A 24,809-nucleotide genomic window follows, 5' to 3' on the forward strand; every position below is an offset into this window, starting at 1 on the left:
TTTCCTGCAACACTAGATGAAAATTGACCTGCAAGTCTTAAACAATAAGATCATAAAGAGCACAGCTATAGCTCCCTTTGTTTTAGGCCAAATAAAACTAACACATGGTTATCCTTCAAACCGGAGCACTGGGATTCACTATTATCTTGACGTGAAACCGGACATTTTGCAGCTAACTATAGGTCCAGAGTGTAATGCACACTATGTATTTTGTTTGATCCAAGTCAATATTTTCAAACATTACATGTGCTGAATAAACCTACTTTTAACTTAGTGGCTTGTCCCAGTCTGCCAAGATACTGATGAGACCTGTCAATCAGCTGGTGAGAATGAACAGAGCATTATGGAATAGGCATTTCCTGGTAACTACTGTTTAAATATTTGAATGTGATAAATCATTGCTTTCTTGTGAGAAATGTTTAGCTACAATATCCTTAATAGAAAGTTCCTACGCTTATTAAACAGATTGCAAGTTCTTTAGTAGCTTTTGTTAAGTCTATTTCTTTAGCGCTATGTGCACTCCTACTCATGTAACTAGCACTACAGAGTTTACAAAAAACGGTACAATTACAAAAGTTAGAATAAAGCTGATATGACACAGAGATGATATAAAGCTAAATCATTTAACCTCAGGGGCTTTTAATTAAGTTACCCTAGAGTACACAACACTCTCAGCTTCCAATGTAAAGCAATGAACATTGTGGTACGACCACAAGGACCAAGTGGCAACTTTTATAGAGTTTTTTTACCTTTATATATTTAATGGGATTTTATACCGGAGTGTTGTGATTTATGTTATTGTGAGTTGTAGAATCTAGATGTAACAATTTAAAAAGGGAAAATAGAACAAAAGGTTTAGGTATATAAAAGAAAAAAAGGAGAGCAAAGCTAATTATATACATTAATACCATAACATTTAACACAGCTACCTAAAAGGAAGAACAGATCTGGAAAGGCACATATGTATATTTATCTTTTTTATTAAAGAAATTAATTTTGTCTCTGTGAAACTGATGATCGGGGGCTGTGTGCAGGGTAACAAACGCCATCTGAAATGGAACAGATGCAAAACAAAACGATAAAAAACATGGGCCTTGAATTGTACAAAGAAATGTACTGTGCGTGGTACAGGGACTGAAATGTTTTTATAAAATCACCCAAGAGCATCGGGAGATGACAAAAAAAAAACTGACCCCACAGGGGAATTTGGTGAGAATGGAGTCAGCGCAGGTGTCAAGTTGGAGTTTCATACTCTGATGTTCTGCACATGGCCAAGAGCTGATCATCAATTTAAATTCTATTTAAATAGTTTTTAAGCAGTAACATATTTAAAACGTGGGTCCGCTCAGATAGTACAACACCAGAAAATGTGTGCCACCTTTAGCTATTCCTCGTTCGGGTACTCGCTCCTCATTATACAGAAGGATTACGCTTAGGCGCAGCTCTGCTCTATACATCTCTCTCACATGCTTGTGCACCAGCAGGCGGAACAGGCCTCGTTTCAGGCCGCAGTGCCATAAGCAGCTGTAAGAAAAACAGAGAAACAATTAGTCACCAATCAAAAGACAACACATGAGAAAACAAGGTCTGGTTCTCCCTTCCACATAAAGCGGAAATGGTAATTCTGAAGCAATTATATAAAGAAATGGCGGCTGTTATGCAGTGCGTACAACACACAAAGTGCGTCATAGTTTAGACAATTGGTGTGTGACCCCACAATAAAACCAGTGAAAGCTTTTAAAAAGGACATGAAACACAAATTTTGTCTTATGTTTTAGAAAGAGCATGCAATTTTAATTAACTTTCTAATTTACTTCTATTATCCAATTTGTTTCATTCTCTTGATATCCTTTGCTGAAAGGCATATCTAGATAGGCTCAGTAGTTGCTGATTGCTGGCTGCACATAGATGCAATTAACTCACCCATGAGAATTGCTTTTTCTTCAATAAAGAGATATCTAAAGACTGAAGCAAATTAGATAATAGAATTAAATTTAAATGTTATTCTCTATCTGAATCCTAAAAGAAAAAATTTGGGTTTAGTGTCCCTTTAAATAGTCAAGAGATTAGTTTACATAAAAATGGCTACAAGTAATGAATTCTTAAAGGGACACTGAACCCAAATTTTTTCTTTCGTGATTCAGATAGAGCATGCAATTTTAAGCAACTTTCTAATTTACTCCTATTATCAATTTATTTGAAAAAGGCATCTAAGCTTTTTTTGGTCTAGAACTCTGGACAGCACTTTTTTTATTGGTGGATGAATTTATCCACCAATCAGCAAGAACAACCCAGGTTGTTCACCAAAAATGGGCCGGCATCTAAACTTACATTTCAAATAAAGATACCAAGAAAATTTGATATTAGGAGTAAATTAGAAAGTTGCTTAAAATGTCATGCTCTATCTGAATCACAAAAGAAAAAAATTGGGTTCAGTGTCCCTTTAAGATACAGATGTTTATGTCTGCACAAAACATATTGACATGACAGACATTTCTAGCGGCCAGATCAAATAGGGTCAGATATTTCCGGTGGTATATATAAAAATAAAAATGCTTACAGGGGCAGTGTGTGAGGATGTAAATCTCACTTTAAGTGATGGTAAAGTCTCCCCTTTTTAAAAATCAGATCCGGAATGTTAAGGATATTTTAGATGGAGATTAATCAGTTGTAATGAAGATTCTATAACTTACTGTTTAATATAGAAATGAAATACAAATTCCCTGCACTCTGCCGTCCACTTCAAAAGTCAATTTTTTCTCTGAGCTAGCGGTTTAAATTGTTCTCCAATCAGTGCTCTAGCTACAACAAAAGTGCCGTACAGGGACAGCGCAGATTGGACAACAGTTTAAACTGTTAGCACACAGAAAAATTTAATTTTTAAGTGGGCGGCAGAGTGGGGGGAATTTGAATATCATATCTCTATATTAAAAAGTAAATTATAGCTCAACTTCATTACAACTGATAAATTAAACTCCATCTAAAATATCACTAACATTCCGCATCTGATTTTATAAAAGGGAGATGAGCAGAGGGCTCAAGACGTGTATATAGCAAGTGTGATGGGCTTTATTGTGAGCTCAAACCCTGTGTTGTAAAAATAAATAAAAAAATTGAGCACTTTTGGTTACTTTTTACCTGTTCTTGCATTTCACACACACACACACACACATATACACACACACATACCACACACACACACATATACATATACACACACACACACATATACACACACACACATATATACACACACCACACATACACACATACACACCACACACACACATATATACACACACACACACTATTGCTATAACCCAACGTGCTTATATCACCTCCATTTTACAGTATCGCTCTACCCACACACTGTCTTCCTCATATCTACCTTTCTATAAACACAAACGTTATACTGTGCAGCTAGTGACCTTCTCGCATTATATTCGCCCTCACATACAAATGTTGTTTAACTTTACAAAGCTAATGAGGGAAAAAGTAAAGGCTCATAGATTTGATGGCAGATAAGAACCATAGGCCTAACACATCTGCCCAAAATTTGCTAAAAGTGTAAAATGTCCCTAGTACGTAGGATAGTCCTATGCTTATCCCAGGCATTAATTAGTATGTAGGATAGTCCTATGCTTATCCCAGGCATTAATTAGTATGTAGGATAGCCTTATGCTTATCCCAGGCATTAATTAGTACGTAGGATAGTCCTATGCTTATCCCAAGCATTAATTAGTATGTAGGATAGTCCTATGCTTATCCCAAGCATTAATTAGTATGTAGGATAGTCCTATGCTTATCCCAGGCATTAATTAGTATGTAGGATAGTCCTATGCTTATCCCAGGCATTAATTAGTACGTAGGATAGCCTTATGCTTATCCCAGGCATTAATTAGTACGTAGGATAGCCTTATGCTTATCCCAGGCATTAATTAGTACGTAGGATAGTCCCTATGCTTATCCCAGGCATTAATTAGTACGTAGGATAGTCCTATGCTTACCCAGCATTAATTAGTACGTAGGATAGTCCTATGCTTATCCCAAGCATTAGATTAGTATGTAGGATAGTCCTATGCTTATCCCAGGGCATTAATTATATGTAGGTTAGTCCTATGCTTATCCCAGGCATTAATTAGTACGTAGGATAGCCTATGCTATCCCAGGCATTAATTAGTACGTAGGATAGCCTTATGCTTATCCCAGGCATTAATTAGTACGTAGGATAGTCCCTATGCTTATCCCAGGCATTAATTAGCACGTAGGATAGTCCTATGCTTATCCCAGGCATTAATTAGCACGTAGGATAGTCCTATGCTTATCCCAGGCATTAATTAGTACGTAGGATAGTCCTATGCTTATCCCAGGCATTAATTAGTACGTAGGATAGTCCTATGCTTATCCCAGGCATTAATTAGTACGTAGGATAGTCCTATGCTTATCCCAGGCATTAATTAGCACGTAGGATAGTCCTATGCTTATCCCAGGCATTAATTAGCACGTAGGATAGTCCTATGCTTATCCCAGGCATTAATAGCACTAGGGATAGTCCTATGCTTATCCCAGGCATTAATTAGCACGTAGGATAGTCCTATTCTTATCCCAGGCATTAAATTAGCACGTAGGGATAGTCCTATGCTTATCCCCAGGCATTAATTAGCACGTAGGATATTTCCTATGCTTATCCCAGCATTAATTAGCACGTAGGATATTCCTATGCTTATCCCAGGCATTAATTAGCACGTAGGATATTCCTATGCTTATCCCAGGCATTAATTAGTATGTAGGATAGTCCTATGCTTATCCCAGGCATTAATTAGCACGTAGGATAGTCCTATGCTTATCCCAGGCATTAATTAGCACGTAGGATAGTCCTATGCTTATCCCAGGCATTAATTAGCACGTAGGATAGTCCTATGCTTATCCCAGGTATTAATTAGCACGTAGGATAGTCTTATGCTTATCCCAGGCATTAAATTAGCACGTAGGATAGTCCTATGCTTATCCCAGGCATTAATTAGCACGTAGGATAGTCCTATGCTTATCCCAGGCATTAATTAGTACGTAGGATAATCCTATGCTTATCCCAGGCATTAATTAGTATGTAGGATAGCCTTATGCTTATCTTGCATTAATTAGTAAGTATAATAGTCCTATGCTTATCCCAGGCATTAAAGGGACAGTCTAGTCCAAAATAAACTTTCATGATTCAGATAGGGCATGTCATTTTAAACAATTTTCTAATTTGACAGTTTTTCACCACTAGAGGGGTGTTAGTTCATGTGTCATATAGATAACACTGTGCTCATGCACGTGGAGTTCCTTTGAGCCAGCACTGATTGGCTAAAATGCATGTCTGTCAAAAGAACTGAAATAAGGGGCAGTTTGCAGAGGCTTAGATACAAGATAATCACAGAGGTAAAACAAATTATGCTTACCTAATCATTTCCTTTTCTTCTGATGGAAAGAGTCCACAGCTGCATTCATTACTTTTGGAAATAAGAACCTGGCCACCAGGAGGAAGCAAAGACACCCCAGCCAAAGCTTAAATACCTTCCCCCACTCCCCTCATCCCCCAGTCATTCTGCCGAGGAACAAGGAACAGTAGAAGAAATATCAGGCTGAAAGGTGCCAGAAGAATATAAGGACGCCCCACATATAATTACGGATGGACTCTTTCCCATCAGAAGAAAAGGAAATTATCAGGTAAGCATAATTTATGTTTTTCTTCTTAAATGGAAAGAGTGCCACAGCTGCATTCATTACTTTTGGGAAAACAATACCCAAGCTATAGAGGACACTGAATGCCAGACGGGAGGGTAGAATAGTCGGCCCATACTGAGGGCACCAGGCCTGAACCTCTGCCCAATAAAAACCCCGCTTTGTCCGAAGCCAAGACAACTTTAAGAGGAAAAGCCCCAATGACACTGACTCGCAGTTAGTCCAGAAGACACACTAGAGACCGCAAACAGACTCGCCTGAGCCAACAGTCCTCCAGGAGACACTGTCGCACAACAAACAGTCCCCCCGCTCACCAGCCAGCTTCCCATAAATGAAGGGGACACCAGCCGAAACCCACAAGGGGACAAGGCAAAGGAGAACTGGAGGAAACCGTAAGGTCCCCTAATACAAAAAAGAACACCTCCAAGAGTGAGCCCAGCTCACAGAGACCCAAAGGGAACCAAACAGGGAAAGGAGGCCACGCCTATACCAAGAGAAACCCGGGATAAAACCAGGCACAGAGACAGAACAGACATCTCTCCAATATCCTGCAAGCACGGATGCCACTGAAGAGGCAAAGTCCTCCCAGTGTTGACCATAGAAAACCAAGGCATTCGACCATGAAAAAGTGTGTAATACACTCAGGTGAGAAACCCCATGAAAAAGTGTGTAATACACCCAGGTGAGAAACCCCAAGTTTGAGAACACAGAGTCCATAACAGGATGACACAGAGGGTACTTGCTTGACTGCTGCTTCTTCTTCCTCGCAAGAAACAGACCGCAAAAGCAACCCCCAGAGGGCACACTCCAGGCAACCTAAGTCACTGGACCTACACACAGGTCCCTAAAAAGGGGGGACACAAAACCTCAAATTGAGGCCCCCCTCGAGAAGAAGAGTATACCCTCAGAACCCGAAGGAAGAGCAAACCCTCTTCTGAAATCAATGGAGCAAGGTGAAAGGAAACTCATACCTTAGCAACTGAGCAGGATAGACTCAAGCTCACACACCCAGAGGAGACTGTGACACGAACGCAGCGCCTTAGACCGCTTGACCATCCTGACCTGCAGATCCACACCCAGCTGGGCCAAGCCAGCCTCAGGGATGCAAAGACAGGGGAACATTGAATCCTGAAACAGGTACAGGAACGAGCGTAAGGATAGCACAGCCATCCCCACAGAGTACAAGTACAAAACCCAACTCTGAAAACAGACAACAAGGCCATAGACCGAAAGATCAGTCCAAATAAAGGCCCACAAGTCTGACTTGGAGCCAGCAAGACCGCAGGAGGAACCAATCCCACCTTTTCCGCCTCCCATCCAGGAGAAGCCCCAAGCAAGGACTATCTCCATAGGGAGGAGAATATCCCCTAAAGAAAAAGGATGATGCCGGAAGGGCAACAACAACCCCTCAAGGCCCGAAGTCACCGGCTAATGGGAAGAGAAATTCCCAACACAGAAGTCCTAGAAAAGGACCCCCCTACAAATAGCTTGCCAAGCAAAGGCACAGCCAACCCATTAGTCTGCAGAGCAGGGAATCCACGGGAACACTGGCAAGCTGACCAGGGAAATGCAACCCTAAGGCACACCAGAATTGGACATCCAGCGCCAGCAGCTGGGAAGGAACAAACCACCCTTGAGGGCGCAAGCCACACAGCTAACCACAAGATGACATGGGTTACACTTGTGGCAAAGAGTAAAAAATACTCCGAAAACCTGGCCAACCATGACCCGGTCAGGTAGATGGAGCAAGGACATAGCCCAACACCCCGACCAGCCCTGAGATCCAAGATTCCAAAACCATCCAAAACTGGGGTCAGGAAAAAGGCCAAACGAAGCTTCAGCAACCGAAAATCTCAGGGAGAAAAACAGGTCCGGGCACCTAATACTTCAGGCAAACCTTACCCTAGAACTAAATATCCCAACTGGCCAAAAAGCCAGACAAGAGATATGGATGCATATCCAGAGAATCTGGATAGCGAGAAGAACTCTAAAGCCCCAACGAAAAAGAAAGGAACCACCCATATCTAAAGTCCAATGCTTCAAGGAGCGAGGCTAGAAGTCATATGAAGATACTTCTCAAAGCCTCAGGGCAACCAAGGGATACCTCGAGGTAAAAAAATAAAAATAAAAATCATACTAGCAGGACTAGTCTCCTATCACCTCCGCACAAAGCAAAGGACACAAGGAAGAGAAAGGCACCAAGCCTACCCAGCTCCGGAAAAACCCCAAGCTAAACAAAGTCCCTGCAGGGAACAACCATTACCCGAAACACAGATCCCTAAAGCGTGATCCAAACCACCCGAGACAATGGAAGGACCCAAAGGTCTCTTATAACTCAGACAGTACACGTCAAAGAGTAAGAGCTGTATCTAGAAACACTATAAACAGCTTACGCGTACACCTGCTAGGTGTGAAGAGCTGCAACTGGTTTCAAACTGCAAACCTTCCGCATGCTAGACAGCTATCCTGTACAAGCTGTTGGATCAAGCCAAAAAGGACAAATCCAGGCCTAAAAAATGAAGGCCAAACCGCTCAACTGCGGTAAGGGGCGTTAAGCCCTCCAACCCTCCACCACATGGGGGAGGCTCTAGCTTCTGATGAAATCAGATGTCAGAGTGATGCAGCGGGAAACTCCCCTGCCCGGCCATCTATGACTGAAGGCTATAAGGACTGAAACAATCCTTCCTGCCTCACGGACCCACAGGTCCTCAAATGTTTAGATGAACATGAACAATAACCTGAGCACTCAGCGCTTCTACCGAACCAGCCCAGCAGAACAGCGCCATGTGTCTGAACAGCCGCAAGACTGAACAAACCCGACAGTACCCAGCCTGCACATAGGGTCCAAACTGGCAAGCTGCATAAATTCTCCCTCATAAGGGGAAAAAACAGAAAACAGACATTTAACATAGGACTAACATGTCCAAAACAACTTCCGAAGAAGTAACAAAGAGTATCAATCCCAGAAGGTTCCCGAAGGAAACAAAAACAAATAAAATATAAGGCATCCAGGAGGTTCACGCCCAACAAAGACACAGGCCTACCCGCAGGACCAGCCAAACGGAGCCCTATCTTTCAAAAACTGGGAAAGATCTCAAACAAATGACAAGCAGGAGATTACCTCATCCATGTCTAATGAGGTACACCATTCGAATTAGCAGACTGAAAATCCCCGTATCTGGTAACAATAGGGTCATTCAATAACTGAAAAACAGTCTGAGCAATAACGCAAAGTCGCGCAATATCCTGTAACGAAAGGCACAACACTCAGGGACAGTTACACCGGCGGGGAACTGTAGAGGTCCCCCCCAAGGCGGAAGGCCCGGGACAATAGGGCACAAGCACATTCTCTAAGAAACGTCTGGACTCTACAGACGAACAATCGCCAACATTATGTGGAAGCGTAAATGTGCTGCAAACCTCGGGGGGGGGGGGGAGGGAGAAACACACCACCCTGCATTTAGGAATCAGAAACTGGGTTGCCCGCATGTGTAGAAGTATGAATTGGTAGGGAACATGCCTCTCGGAGGACAGGACCCCCAGAGGCAGATGGCTCAGCAGTCCCTTGATTCCCCGAGCCCGAGGAACAAGGCGCTCTGAAATGGCATACAGAACAAAACTGGTCGACATGTGTCAACAAGGCCAATCCGGATTCATCACCGGACACAGCATCTGAAGTCAAAATAGCCTCGGTATCAGAATCCTCCGTAACTAAATCTGAAACAAGCACAGCCTCAGCATCAGAATCCTCCATAACTTGATAGAGGAAATATCAATATGGACTAAAGTATGAGAACAATAACGGCACCTGACACCACAATGGCTCGGGCACTCACCACCTCCTATGACCAGACCACTGCGGACTAGAATATCTCCTTCGCCACAAAGCCAGGAATGCGGAGATGGGTAACGGAACGTAACCACACCCGAACACAAGGTGAACCGAACAGTTCCAAAAAAGTGTGCCCAACCAAAAGGCTGAGTCACTTCCAAAGGCATCAAAGTTCCAACCACGAGCCCATAAACATCACACATAAGCAGGTTGAATCACATAAACATGATTATAAACTCCCCTGTTCAATAACCCCCCTCAGGAGATATTAAACAGAGACTCACTGAGACCCTTATGACATATAGTTAGACCCGCAAAAGGGTGAGTAACCTCTCGGGAAAACATTCACATTAAGTACATTGTCGATAAAGTAAAATGAAACGATCTTACCGGAATCAACGCCGTGGAACAGGAACACGGCCTTTCAAAGTGTGACGAATAGTAGCATCGCCTCCACCATGGACTTGAGAGAAGAAACCAGGCAGCGGAGCAAAGTTAGACAACGCTGATTGCTTGAGGAGCTGTTAATATGAGTCGGGATGGGTTTCGCAGAAAGACTCTCCCTGCATCTCCGGGCTCTAACTTTCATCCAAGCCCTCACTGAGAGGGCTGACAGGACTACTTAAAACTCCTGTCCCATGCTGAAGATTACTACCCTCCATAACAGACAAAAAACAAAAATTAAAAATTCTGACACGTCTCTGCCAACCTCCTGGGACGAAAGGCAAAGAATGACTGGGGATAAGGGGAGGTGGGAGGAGTATTTAAGGCCTTTGGCTGGGGTGTCTTTTGCCTCCTCCTGGTGGCCAGGTTTCTTATTTCCCAAAAGTAATGAATGCAGCTGTGGACTATTTCCATTTAAGAAGAAAAAGTGCATTTATTTATCTGTGTTGGTTATCGGAAAAATTAGGGAATGGGTAATAAAGGGATTATCTATCTTTTTAAAACAAATTCTGGTGTAGACTGTCCCTTTAATTAGTACAAGGATAGCCTTATGCTTATCCCAGGCAGTAATTAGTACACAGGATATCCTTATACTTATCCCAGGCATTAATTAGTATGTAAGATAGCCTTATGCTATCCCAGCAGTAATTAGTACGCAGGATAGCCTTATGCTTATCCCAGGCAGTAATTAGTACGCAGGATAGCCTTATGCTTATCCCAGGCAGTAATTAGTACGCAGGATAGCCTTATGCTTATCCCAGGCAGTAATTAGTACACATGGATAGCCTTATGCTTATCCCAGGCATTAATTAGTATGTAGTATAGTCATCCTTATTCCAGGCATTATTTAGTACGTAGGAGTAGCCTTATGCTTATCCAGCCAGTAATTAGTACACAGGATAGCCTTATGCTTATCCCAGGCATTATTTAGTACGTAGGATAGCCTTATGATTATCCCAGGCATTAATTAGTATGTAGGATAGCCCTTATGCTTATCCCAGCCAGTAATTAGTACACAGGATAGCCTTATGCTTATCCCAGGCATTATTAGTACGTAGGATAGGCCTTATGATTATCCCAGGCATTAATTAGTATGTAGGATAGCCTTATGCTTATCCAAGGCAGAAATTAGTACACAGGATAGCCCGATATTACCCCAGGCATTAAAGTTAAATCTTGTGTAAAAAAAAAAACAAAAAAACTTATTTTTCATTTAGTATGTGTTTCAAGCTAAAATGTAAGCGTTCTGAAGTAATAGGGAAGAGGAATATAGAAAAAGAAGAAATAAAAAAAAGGGGTGAAAATGAATAGGGGGAAAAATAGTGACCCAGCTTCGCAGAGGATTAGCTGAAGTCAAAACTGGTAAAAAGGTCATTAAAGGGGGATATAAAACCCAAATTATTTTCCTTTCATGAGTCAGACAGCCCCCTTTATCTCACGGGGCTTTTGACAGACTTGCAGTTTAGCCAATCAGTGCTGACTCAAATAACTCCACTGGAGTGAGCACAATGTTATCTAATATGGCAAACATGAACAAACAGTAAATGTTATTAGCTATTCACAGATATGAGAGATAAGAGGTGGACCACAGTCTAAAAGGCCTACCTAGGTTTAGCCTTTAACAAAAAATGCAAATTTTCATGATAAAAGTAAATTGGGAATGTTGTTTAAAAAGAAGTATTTATGCTTACCTGATACATTTATTTCTTTTATGACACGATGAGTCCACAGATCATCTTAAGTTTACTAATGGGATATTCACCTCCTGGGTCAGCAGAGGCAGCAAAGAGCACCACAGCAGAGCTGTTAAATAGCTCCTCCTAAGAAAGTTACCCTTGTATTTGGAACTAAGGAACTCTTTTTCCAAATGTACCTTCCACCCGTGGAGATCGTAGGAAGGATAACACCAAGTTCGTGTGGGAATCTTGCTGGTTGAAAAGATAGCGTCTGGACTAGGATGTTATCCAGATAGTGCGCCACTGCAATTCCTCGTGATCGAAGACACCGCCAACAGAGATCTCAGAACGTTTGTGAAAATTCTGGGAGCTGTGGCAAGACCGAAAGGAAAGAGCCACAAACTGGAAGTGTTTGTCCAGAAAGGCAAACCTTAGGAACTTGTGATTATCCCTATGTATGGGAACATGTAGGTAGCGGCGTCCTTTAAATCACTGTTGTCATAATTGACCCTCTTGGATGAAGGGAAGAATGAACGAATAGTTTTCCATCTTGAAGGACGGTACCCTGAGAAATTTGTTTAAACTCTTGAGGGTCTAAAATTGGTCTGAAGGTTCCCTCCTTTTTGGGAACCACGAACAGATTGGAAAAAAAATCCCAGAACCCTGTTCCTGTACTGGAATGGAACAATCACTCCCAGGGCGGAGAGGTCTCCTTCACAGTGTAAGAACGCCACTCTCTTTGTCTGGTCTGCAGATAATCTTGAAAGTAGAAACCTGCCTCTGGGAGGAAAACTTTTGAACTCCAGTTTGTATCCCTGAGACACTATTTCTATTGCCCAGGGATCCTGAACATCCCGAACCCAAGCTTGAACAAAGAAGGAAAGTCTGCCCCCTACCAGATACGGTCCCGGATCAGGGGCATGTCCTTCATGCTGTCTTGGATTGTTTTCCCTTATTCCAAGACTGGTTGGGTCTCCATGCAGGTTTAGATTGATCCTGCTTAGAGGAGGAAGAGGAAGAATTTCCCTTGAAATTTCGAAAGGAACGAAAATTATTTTGTCGTCCTTTTTATTTGTTTCTCTTATCTTGAGGGAGCAGATGACCCTTACCTCCCGTGATATCAGAAATAATTTCCGTCCAGCCAGGTCCAAACAAGGTCCTCCCCTTGTAAGGAATAGCTAGAAGCTTAGACCAGTGTTTTTCAACCAGTGTGCCGTGAGAGATCCTCAGGTGTGCCACGGCAGACTGACAACAGTGTGACATATTTTTTAAACTTTGCTTGTTTTTTACTCCCAGTGCAGGGGTAGTTTGTAGGAGGCATGGCATAACAGCACAATACATACACAGTATGTGTGTGTTTGTGTGTATGTGTATATATATATGCTGTATTAGGCTTCAATGTGTGATTTTTTTTAAATTTTGGGATGGTGGTGTGCCACAGGATTTTTTAATGTAAAAAAGTGTGCCACGGCAAAAAAAAGGTTAAAAATCACTGGCTTAGACGACACATCCACAGACCAAGGTTTTAACCATAAGGCTCTGCAAGCTAGAAGAGAGAAACCCGAAACCTTAGCTCCCAGCTTGATAACTTGAAGGGAGGCGTCCAAAATAAAAGGCATTAGCTAGTTTAAGAGCCTTTATCCTATCTTGGATCTCATCCAAAGACGTTTCTGTCCTGAGGGCCTCAGACAGAGCATCAAACCAATACGCCGCCACCCTAGTGACGGTGGCAATGCACACAGCTGGCTGCCATTGCAGACCCTGGTGTACATATATCTTCTTGAGTAAACCCTCTTACTTCTTATACATAGGATCTTTGAAAGCACAACTATCCTCTATGGGAATAGTAGTTCTCTTAGCTAAGGTGGAAACGGCCCCTTCCACCTTAGGAACTGTCTGCCAAGCCTCTTTGATAGAGTCGGCTATTGGAAACATCTTCTTAAAAATAGGAGAGGGAGAAAAAGGTATGCCTGGTCTCTCCCACTCCTTAGCAATGATCTTTGAGGAACTGGAAATACGTCTGTGTAGGAAGGAACCTCGAAATATCTGTCCAGTTTACTAGACTTCTTAGGGACAACCACTAATGTTGAGTCACTGTTGACCAAGGTAACTAAAACCTCCTTAAGTAACAGACGAAGGTGTTCTAGCTTAAACCTAAAAGACACCACCTCCGTGTCTGTCATAGGTAATACACTCTGCATCTGAAATTTCACCTTCAGATGCTACAGCAGTACCCTCCTCTTCGGGTCGTTGGGAGGGTACCTCCGAAATTGCAACAATTGCGTCAGAAACCTCGCTTACTGAATGTCTGATTTTCCTCTTACGCTTTCCCTGCAACATTAGAAAGGCAGACAATGCATCAGAAATAGTAGAAGACATGAGAGAAGCTATGTCTTTTAAAGTAACCCCAGAAGGGACTATAGCGGAAGCGCAGGGCACTGTTTGTGAGGGCGGTAAAACTTGGAGCGCTTGAGGAGAAGGTTGCGGCATATATTGTACTTCATCATTAGATTCCTGGACAACATACGCTTTAGAAGTTGGCTCAGAATTTTTTTTTCCTTATAACAAAGTCCTTTCAATACATGAGGGACAGAAAGGTACTGGTGGTTCCACAATAGCATTAAAACACAAAGAGCAAGGAACATTTTGCAAAGTGCCTTGATCCATACTGGTTCACTTGGTAAATTTTTTAATAAAAACCTAAAAATTTACTAAAAACATTAAATCCCAAAAAATGTTACTGTCTCTTTAAATTCAAACCACAACTATTTTTCTGTGGTCTGTGTAAAGTAGTAATAACACTTTTCTCCTACCAAATAAACTTGCAGCTACCTCTACACCTCAGCTACGCTGCTGAGGCGCCTACCTTACTGGCCAAGAGCTGAATGAATTCCCTGTACGCAGTAGACGATCCGGAATACCGCCAGACAAAATTCAGCAGACCGGTCCTAGGAACGCATGTCTAGCACGGAACATGTGCTCCTAGACAGGCATAGGAAGACTCTACTCAGTATGTCCCCCAGACTTTTATTTTCTGGGAGCAAGAGACAACTCTGAACCAAGTAAGCACATTGGATTTACCTTATCTATATAAAGGGGCTCAAGGTAAATGGGGCACTTTATTACTTTTATAAACTCTCCTAGGCTGGAGAGGACTGCAGACAGAATCTTATAGCAGGCACTGGGGCTGGTTTGAGCGCTACAAGATTGGCTACGGTGGTTAGGGGGTTAACTTTTCCTCGGGAAGAATACTTTTACTTTGGACACATCCACGATGGGCGGATCTGTCTCTTCTGCGCGCCACTTAAAAATAATAAACTCTTGATTGAAGAATCTTTTCTAACACCTCACTTTACCACTTCCTATCACTAACGTAGGCAAAGAGAATAACTGGGTTGGGAGTGAAGGGAGGTGATATTTAACAGCTCTGCTGTGGTGCTCTTTGCCGCCTCCTGGTAACAAGGAGATAAATATCCCTTTAGTAATTAAGATGATCCATGGACTCATTGTGTCATAAAAAAGAAATAACATCTCCTGAGTCATGAAAGTTTAATTTGGATTTTACTGTCCCTTTAGTTGCAGAAGCCAAGTGGTCCAACATCTTCATATAGTTGCTGACAACTGTCTGAAACACCCGAGGCTTTTGAAAAAGGTGATGAGGGACTGGATTTACTGAAAAAGCAAAAGACACTAACCCATTTTAGGAAGACAATTGTCTGGGAAGGAGACTTGTGGCTTTTCTGTGAAGCTAAAGAAATTGAAGACCTTGGTCTCTGTGAAGAGAAACCTGATGATAGGAGTCTGCAATCAGAAGAGTATCTTAAAAGGTACACTTAATCCAATTTTTTTCTTTCGTGATTTAGATAGAGCATGCAATTTAAAGCAACTTTCTAATTTACTCCTATTAGCAAATGTTCTTCATTCTCTTGGTATCTTTATATGAAAAGCAAGAATATAAGTTTAGATGCCGGCTCATTTTTGGTGAACAACCTACGTTGTTCTTGCTGATTGGTGGATACATTCATCCACCAATAAACAAGTGCTGTCCATGGTTCTGGACTTTCTTTTTTTAAATAAAGATAGCAAGAGAACGAAAAGAAATTGATAATAGGAGTAAATTAGAAAGTTGCTTAAAATTGCATGCTCTATCTGAATCACAAAAGAAAAAATTTGGGTTCAGTGTCCCTTTAAGTATTAAGAAAAACCCTCTGAGCTGAAGCTCTACAATTAGTGGAACAGGACGTTGGTGAATAATTTTTGCAGCAGCACAGATGATCTCCTAATAATATTATATTATATAATATTATATTATATATTAAAATGTTTATAATCCTAATTGGTATTGTCTGTTCCTCCACCCTCCTTCATTTTCTCTTTTGGTTGGGCTGTGATGTATAGAGTAGTGACATACACTCTACATAGGCTTTCTAATTACTTTAAAAGGGCTGGACTACAAGATCGTCAAATGACACACACGCTGATTGGATGTTCACTGGAAATGTCAAAAAAAAAAAAAAAAAAAGTGGGCCGGCATAACATTGCAATAGAAGCATTGCTATATACACTAATTTAATCCTTTCACAGAGGGATCACAATTTAAAAAAAAAAAAAAGGTACACCTACTTTAACGGTATAGATTAAATCTATGGCATTTGATTAGTTAAGGTTTACCATCACTTTAAACTGCCGATGGTATTCTGTGATGGGAATGTGAAGATAGGTATCCCTTAAAATCTATGGATAGAAGGCTTCTTCTTGAACTCCAGACATACTGCTGAGAAGAAGTTCAGGACACAATTATCTGAAATACTTCTTACCCAGATGTCGCTTTATCTGGAAAGCTTTTTGGCATGCTGAGTGTGTTTCTCATGGAAAAAAATATTACAGTTTAGTAAAAATTAAAAAAACTTTCATTGTTCAGATAGAGCAACAGTTTTAAGAGGCTTTTCAATATATTTATATTATAATCTCTGTTCTCTTGGAATCATTACATAAAAAAAAAAAAACATACCTAGGTAGGCTCAGGAGTAGCAATGTATTCTGGGAGCTAGTTGCTTATTGGTGGCTGCACATATATGCCTCCTGTCATTGGCTCATCAGATGTGTTCAGCTAGCTCCCAGTAGCGCATTGCTGCTCAGGAGCTGAACTGAAGTGTGTGTTTAATACGTTCCATAGGGACTGAATACAAAATTCTAAGCAATGTGCAATAACATTCTCTTACACACTTGAGCATTTTTCAGTTTTGTCCCTTTAAAAGGACCACTACATACAATAGCATTAAGTAACTGACAAATACACAACAAAAAGACAATACAATGGCACTTTCAAATTGAAATGAGCAATATAAACATTTTTGCAAAGTTATTCAATTTACCCTCCCCCTTGTATCATGTGACTGCCGTCAGCCATTCCGCAAATGCATAAACATAATTACATAGTGTGCACTTAAAAAAATTGTTTTCCTTTAGTGATCCTTGAGTAAAAAGAAGCACCCACCTTCAGCTAAAACAAATTGTGCACTTGAGGAAGAGGGACAATGGCGTTGTGCTTAGACGCTCCCAGTCATGTATTCACAGCAATCCCGATACGTTTTAAGAGGGATCGATGATGTCCAGGAGGCAATGTTTCCATCTGTTCAATTATGAAGAGTCAAAGAGCGAGACAATCCCTTTGATCCACGCCTGCAGCTCGTCCTATTTCAAATTCGTACACATATGGTCCAATAATGGAGGAACATGTAACATTATCACAATAACAACATGCTATTTTACCTCTGGGTTGTCAAGAAAAAGACAATGTTGGCAGCCAATGAGTTAATACACTTGGAAATAATAATTGATATCTTAGATTTTTACAGGGAACTCTATGAAGCTCATACAAAAAACAGGAAACTTTGCGGAAGAATGAGTTCCTGAGATTAGATGTTGGGTTATATATATATATAAAATGACAAAAAAAGGTGATTATTAATGCTATGCAAAACAAATTAAAAGGGACGTGAAATTATGCATTATCTTTAACACATAACTTGTTCAACACAGTAAATTATCAAAGTCAGTCGGTTTAAGAATGAACACGTTTTTTTGTCATAAATTTACCACCAAGCTGATCTCAATTTTTTGATGCACTAGGGTGATCCGCTAAACAGTAAATGAGTCTATGCCCCTTTATACCTCCATTCTTCATGGTAACAAAATCAGGCCAAGTTAAACTGCTATATGAATAACTGACATTTGAGTGTAAACAAGAAATTGTAACGGATTAAGGAGAAGCGCTTTTCCAACTCACAAAATGTGACCTCTGTAAATGACTTAAAAATGTGAAGATTTAGGAAATGAGGTATGTGAAACGAGAGGATTCTCAGAGATGCTAAATGCAGCAAAAATACAGGCAAAAAACAGGAATCTGCATCAGGAAGTGTTTCAGGAAAGTCTTGATAAAAGGTAACAGTCAATACGAAAATATCACTCTGATAAAAACGTACAAAAATAAAAAAAAATCTATATAAATGGATTTAAGTGCTTATTGCAGTCTGTTTGCCATATCCTTTAGTTGTAGGGATATTAGCCTCACGCGCAGAAAGAGTTAAAGATGGAGGCTGAGTTTAGTTGTCACAGTTTTACAGCCTTTGTCAGAAAACATTGGTTCCTCTCTCGGGTAATACGTTAACTCTTTGGCAACTCTCCCTGCCAGCTCCTCATCCTGTTCATAACCTTGATGCTGAAGTTCTGCAAGCACGCACATCTTCACGTGGCTAAACTCCAGAGGCAGGAATGGAACAAAGAAGTCTATGAGGTTCTTGTCTATGAGGCTGCAGTGCCAAAAACCACCTGTGGAAAAGATAAAATCAACCACATAATTAATGCCAGAAAAAGGTAACCAGCTGGGGGAAAAAATACCAAGTTGAACCATCTATGATAATTTGCTTTAACTTGACTCATTTACCAGTAAAGGCAGACCCCCCCCCCCCCCCCCCCCCCCCCACCACACACACACACACACTTTAAAGAGGATCAGACAGACAAAAAAACAAACTAAAAGAAATTAAGGAAACTCAATGAAAAATATTTAATAAACAGAGCCAAGATATAGAAATGACAATACGATTTAAATGGATAATAAACATGAAGAGGTGGAATAACAAAACGTGTTGTGTGTCACAGACAAACTAGGTGACTACATTTGTGGATCTTCAACCGTATGCAAGATTCCTTATTTTTATGTATTTTATTACATTGTAACCTGTTTTTATGTATTTTATTACATTGTAACCTGTTTTTATGTATTTTATTACATTGTAACCTGTTTTTATGTATTTTATTACATTGTAACCTGTTTTTATGTATTTATTAACATTGTAACCTGTTTTTATGTATTTTATTACATTGTAACCTGTTTTTATGTATTTATATTACATTGATAACCTGTTTTTATGTATTGTATTACATTGTAACCTGTTTTTATGTATTGTATACCTTGTAACCTGTTTTTATGTATTGTATTACATTTAACCTGTTTTTATGTATTGTATTACATTGTAACCTGTTTTTATGTATTTTATTACATATGTAACCTGTTTTTATGTATTTTTATTACTTGTAAACCTTGTTTATAAGTATTTTAATTACATTGTAACCTGTTTTTATGTATTGTATTACATTGTACCTGTTTTTAAGTATTGTATTACAAGTGTAACCTGTTTTTTAATGTATTTATTACATTGTAAACCTGTATTTTATGTATTTTATTACATTGTTAACTTGTTTTTATGTATTGTATTACATTGTAACCTGTTTTTAAGTATTGTATTACATTGTAACCTGTTTTTATGTATTTTATTACATTGTAACCTGTTTTTATGTATTTATTACATTGTAACCTGTTTTTATGTATTTTATTACATTGTAACCTGTTTTTATGTATTGTATTACATTGTAACCTGTTTTTATGTATTTTATTACATTGTAACCTGTTTTTATGTATTTTATTACATTGTAACCTGTTTTTATGTATTGTATTACATTGTAACCTGTTTTTATGTATTGTATTACATTGTAACCTGTTTTTATGTATTGTATTACATTGTAACCTGTTTTTATGTATTGTATTACATTGTAACCTGTTTTTATGTATTGTATTACATTGTAACCTGTTTTTATGTATTTTATTACATTGTAACAGTTTTTATGCATTGTATTATCATTGTAATCATGGTTTTTATGTATTGTTTTACATTGTAACATGTTTTTAAGTATTGTATTATCATTGTAACCTGTTTTTATGTACTTTTATTACATTGTAACCTGTTGTTTATGTATTGTATTACATTGGTAACCTGTTTTATGTATTGTATTACATTGTAACAAGTTTTTTTATGTATTGTATACATTGTAACCATGTTTTTATGTATTTTAATAATATATTCTATTTGATCTGAACATATAATTCAAGGTTATGCAAAAACCAAACGAGAAACTAAAAGCATCATAGCAAATCATGTCGAAAAAGCAAAACTATGTTTACTGAGCTGAGTTTTAGCAGAAGCCTTGACCTCCAGCCCTTGCGAGCAGAATCTGCGGTCCGTATTTATCAAGCAGCAGACCACTGGCTTCCTAATCTCTTCTCCATCTCTTAGGTGGTGAATTTCAATCTTTCCGGTCTCGGTCCGATGCGCTTTATTGGCTGTGTGAGGGGCAGGGGGAGTTGGTTACACAAGAGCGCAGAATAGAGCGCTTTTGTGCAATGCTGAACTCCGGGAGCTGAGGTGGACAGGGGCGCATAAGTACGGCCACTGTCCGCCGTCGCTTGATCAGATCGACCCCGTTAATGACACAAATTAATGCAATAAACAATTTACCTGGAAGCCTGTCATTTTTCATAAGTGAAATAACCTGTCAAGCTCTTGTCTACTACATATTCATGAAGACAAACCAAATCTTAAAAGGGACATTAAACCCCAAAATTTTCTTTCCTGATTTAGATAGAAGATACAATTTTAAACAACATTCCAATTTACTTATATTATCTAATTTGCTTTATTCTTTAGATATCCTTTGTTGAAGAAATAGCAATGCACATGGGTGAGCCAATCACACGAGGCATCTATGAACAGCCACCAATCAGCAGCTACTGAGCCTATCTATATATGCTTTTCAGCAAAGGATATCAAGAGAATTAAGCAAATTAGAAAGTTGTTTACAATTGCGTGCTCTTTCTAAATCATGAAAGAAAGAAAAAATTGTGTTTCATGTCCCTTTAAGTATACAAAACATAGGGAGACAGATGCAGGACGCAGATTTATCCGATCATGAAGGTAGGCTAGACCCTGCAACTTAATATGAAACAACATTTTTCTTTTATGATTCAGATAGAGAATACTTATTTTAAACAACTTTCCAATTTAGTTCCATTATCTAATTTGCGTCATTCTTTTAATAACTGTTGTTGAAGAACAGCAATGCACACGAGTGAGCCAATAACATGACACGCTGCTTTTCAATAAAGGATACAAAGAGAATGAAACAAATAATATAGTAAAAGTCAATTGGAAAGTTGATTAAAAGTGTAAGCTCTATCTAAATCACACAAAAAAATAATGAAATTCATGTCCCTTTAAAGGGATAGTCTAGTCAAAATTAAACTTTCATTTAAGCAACGTTCTAATGTACTTCTATTATCAATTTTTCTTTGTTCTCTTTGTATCTTTATTTGAAAAAGCTGGAATGTAAGCTTAGGAGCCAGCCAATTTTTTGTTTAGCACCCTGGGTAGCGCTTGCGAATTGATGGTTACATTTAGACACCAATAAGCAAGCACTACCCAGGGTGCTGAAGTAAAAACGGGCCAGCTCCAAAGCTTACATTATTGCTTTTTATAATAAAGATACCAAGAGAATGAAGAGAAATTGATAATAGGAGTAAATTAGAAAGTTGCTGCTCTATCTGAATCATGAGTTTAATTTTGACCTGACTATCCCTTTAAGACATTTATTGGACCTTGGCAAATGTCAAAATAAAAATCACAGTCTTCATGGTGAGATTCTAAAGGGATAGTTGCTGTAATGGTTCAAAAGAAGTCATCAAGGGTTCCAGTACCAGAAGCAAATCCCTAAGACTTATGCACAGGTTGTGTATGCCTGAAAGATTTGCTGTACTGTAGGACGTCAGAACCATCCGACTCTAGTAATGTTGGAAAAACTAAAGACCTACACATTTGCACTAAAAGGTTAGAAAGGTTATCCTTCTTTAAACAACATCAATAATCCACCAAGCTTGCAGACTCAGGACCTGAATATCCAGGATTTGTCTACAGCCAATCTCATTAAATTAGTAGTAGTGGGGAAGACGATAGTTTGGCATTTAGCATGTCCCTGACATTCAAGGGGCTGCTTGAAGCAAGAGAAAGAAATTAAACTGGTAACGCTAAACAATATATTTCACACGTAATAAAGTTTGCTCACAGAACTGGTGCTTTATGGCAACTTTCTGTAAATATTAATGCTTACTCTTGTTTATTTGGCATTTTATAAAAACAGATGACTGCTTTACACCAAGACCATCAAAGCATTGCCCTACATATGCTTTGTCACAGTTGTTTGAGTTTCAAGATCTCAAAATAGCCGCCTGTTTGATGCTGTTCTGTTGTTGTATGAAGTCACCGCAAAAGCTAAAATGTTACTTATGTTGTAATTAGCTAATTAGGATCATTTTATTTATCTTGTTAATAAATTATTATAGTCTACAATAGGTGTGGGATTCCTAATTCTGGCAATTTTCCTTCTCCTCTTCAATTTAATATACTCAGATTTTGCTTATGAGCCGGAACACAGTATATGGTTTTGTACCACAAGGTAGAATTGCCCATCACTTTATCCCCGCATGTTTAAATCTTCAAAGGACTTGAAAGATGAGGCCTGAATGCAGTAAAGAACCCAGGCTAGTTGAAAAAAGGTCCTATCTCAATTGGGGTGAAAGCAAGCTAGTGAATAGGCTTCCAGGAGAGGATACAGACCGACAACCCCCCACTTGATAACAGATACAAAACCATCAGATCTACTGGTTGAGATGGTCCTCCTGCCAATACTAGAAGGTTGACTGCTGTAATGGCCAGAAGATGTGATTTACCTTGTTTCCTGCATCAGCAAAAGGTGCCACCTTTAAGTCTGGTCTAAAACACTTTAAATGTTGGACAGCCCTCTTTCTTATGAAAGGACTAATACTCCTCTGGTAGCAGATGGCCGTTATAGGAAATGTTAATCACGCATCTACTAGGGTGAATTTCAGTAACCAGTAAGAAGCATGTATTCCCCTTGACTATATTCATAAACTGCCATATTTAAAACAGTGGGGTTTAAAAAAAAAAAAGGACATTAACCCTTAACGACCGACCGACCGTATGCCATACGTCCTCAAAAAAAAAAAGCACTTAACGACCGAGGACGTATGGCATACGTCGTCGGTTTAACAGAGCACAGGAAGCGATCGAAATCGCTTCCAGCTGCTCTAACAGTATTGCAGGCTTGCCTTGATGTCTAGGGCATCCTGCAATACTGTTCCCCCCGAGTGCCGGGACCGGACTTGATCACTCCCCCACGAGTGATCACTTCCGGTTTCGCTCCACGTGGAGCCCCGCAGTGTTTCAGATGCATCGGAAGCGATCGACACGGCTTCCGATGCTCTGCTTGTGTGCTAAGTGCCGTCGGTGGGGTCGAGGCACTTAGTTAGTTGTAAAATTAAAAGTAAAAAAAAAACAAAACAAGAAAAAACGAATAAAATTAAAAAAAAAAAGCCCTAAATAGCCCCCCCCTCCCCCTTCACTAGGTCATCCCAAGATGGCGATGCCCAGTGCATCATGGGGCCTCTGGGGGTGTCCCATAGCCTGCATCATCATAGGGGCAAGCTAGGGTCACCCAATCTGAGCCTCCCACACCTAAAAAATAAATAAATAATAAAATACCCCATTTGTCTGAGATCATGTCAATATTTGTAAATATTGACTATGATCAGTGTGGATCTCCCTCCCTCTCCTCACTTGCCATTTTTTGGGTAGAAGAGAGAGACCTGTATTTACAGAGAGATAGATATTTATTTCTTTTATTTGTTAAAAAATATTAGAACCAAAGGCTCTTTTCAGAGCCATTAACCCCTAGCTTGCCAGTGATCACTATATATCACTGGCAGTAGCATAGGTGCACTTTTTTTGCTGCATGTTGCTGTCTGTGCATTTTTTTAGGGGTTAAGTTTGTTGTTGTAATTTTTTAAAAACCCTAAGGCTCTTTTCAGAAACATATAGTTAATTTAATTTTCAGAGCCATTAACCCCTAGCTTGCCAGTGATCGCTATAAATCACTGGCAGGTTGCATAGCTGTACGTTTTTGCTGTCTGTGCATTTTTTTAGGGGTTAATTTGTTGTTGTAATTTTTTTAAAAACCCAAAGGCTCTTTTCAGAAACATTTAGTTAATTTAATTTAATTTTCAGAGCCATTACCCCTAGCTTGCCAGTGATCGCTATAAATCACTGGCAGTAGGCATAGCTTGTACTTTTTTTGCTTAGTTAATTTATGTTAATTAATTTAGTTAATTTAATTTTCAGAGGCCATAACCCCTAGCTTGCCAGTGATGCGCTATAAATCACTGGCAGTTGCATAGCTGTACTTTTTTGCTGTCTGTTGCATTTTTTTTAGGGTTAATTTTGTTGTTGTAATTTTTTTAAAAACCCAAAGGCTCTTTTCAGAAAACATTTAGTTAATTTAATTTTCAGAGCCATTAACCCCTAGCTTGCCAGTGATCGCTATAAATCACTGGCAGTAGCATAGCTGTACTTTTTTTGCTAGTTAATTTAGTTAATTTAATTTAATTTTCAGAGCCATTAACCCCTAGCTTGCCAGTGATCGCTATAAATCACTGGCAGTTGCATAGGCTGTACTTTTTTTGCTGTCTGTGCATTTTTTTATGGGGTTAATTTTGTTGTTGTAATTTTTAAAATACCCTAAGGCTCTTTTCAGAAACATTTAGTTAATTTAATTTTCAGAGCCATTAACCCCTAGCTTGCCAGTGATCGCTATAAATCACTGGCAGTAGCATAGCTGTACTTTTTTGCTATTTAATTTAGTTAATTTAATTTTTTTTAGTAATT

At 39.5% G+C, this 24,809-nt stretch overlaps 1 protein-coding gene across 1 annotated transcript in view; it reads right to left on the bottom strand.

Moving 5' to 3' along the window:
• Positions 1–17,420: 17,420 nt before the first annotated feature.
• The window catches only part of LOC128643108 (torsin-1A), a 39,744-nt gene continuing 32,355 nt past the window's right edge, over positions 17,421–24,809 (bottom strand). The window contains exon 5 of the mRNA XM_053696059.1: positions 17,421–18,507. Coding sequence (XP_053552034.1) covers positions 18,263–18,507 — 245 coding nt within the window. The 3' untranslated portion in view covers positions 17,421–18,262. The remainder of the gene's footprint in view (positions 18,508–24,809) is intronic.

The sequence above is a fragment of the Bombina bombina genome, chromosome 12 (assembly GCF_027579735.1).
Source record: "Bombina bombina isolate aBomBom1 chromosome 12, aBomBom1.pri, whole genome shotgun sequence".
Classification (NCBI taxonomy): domain Eukaryota; kingdom Metazoa; phylum Chordata; class Amphibia; order Anura; family Bombinatoridae; genus Bombina; species Bombina bombina.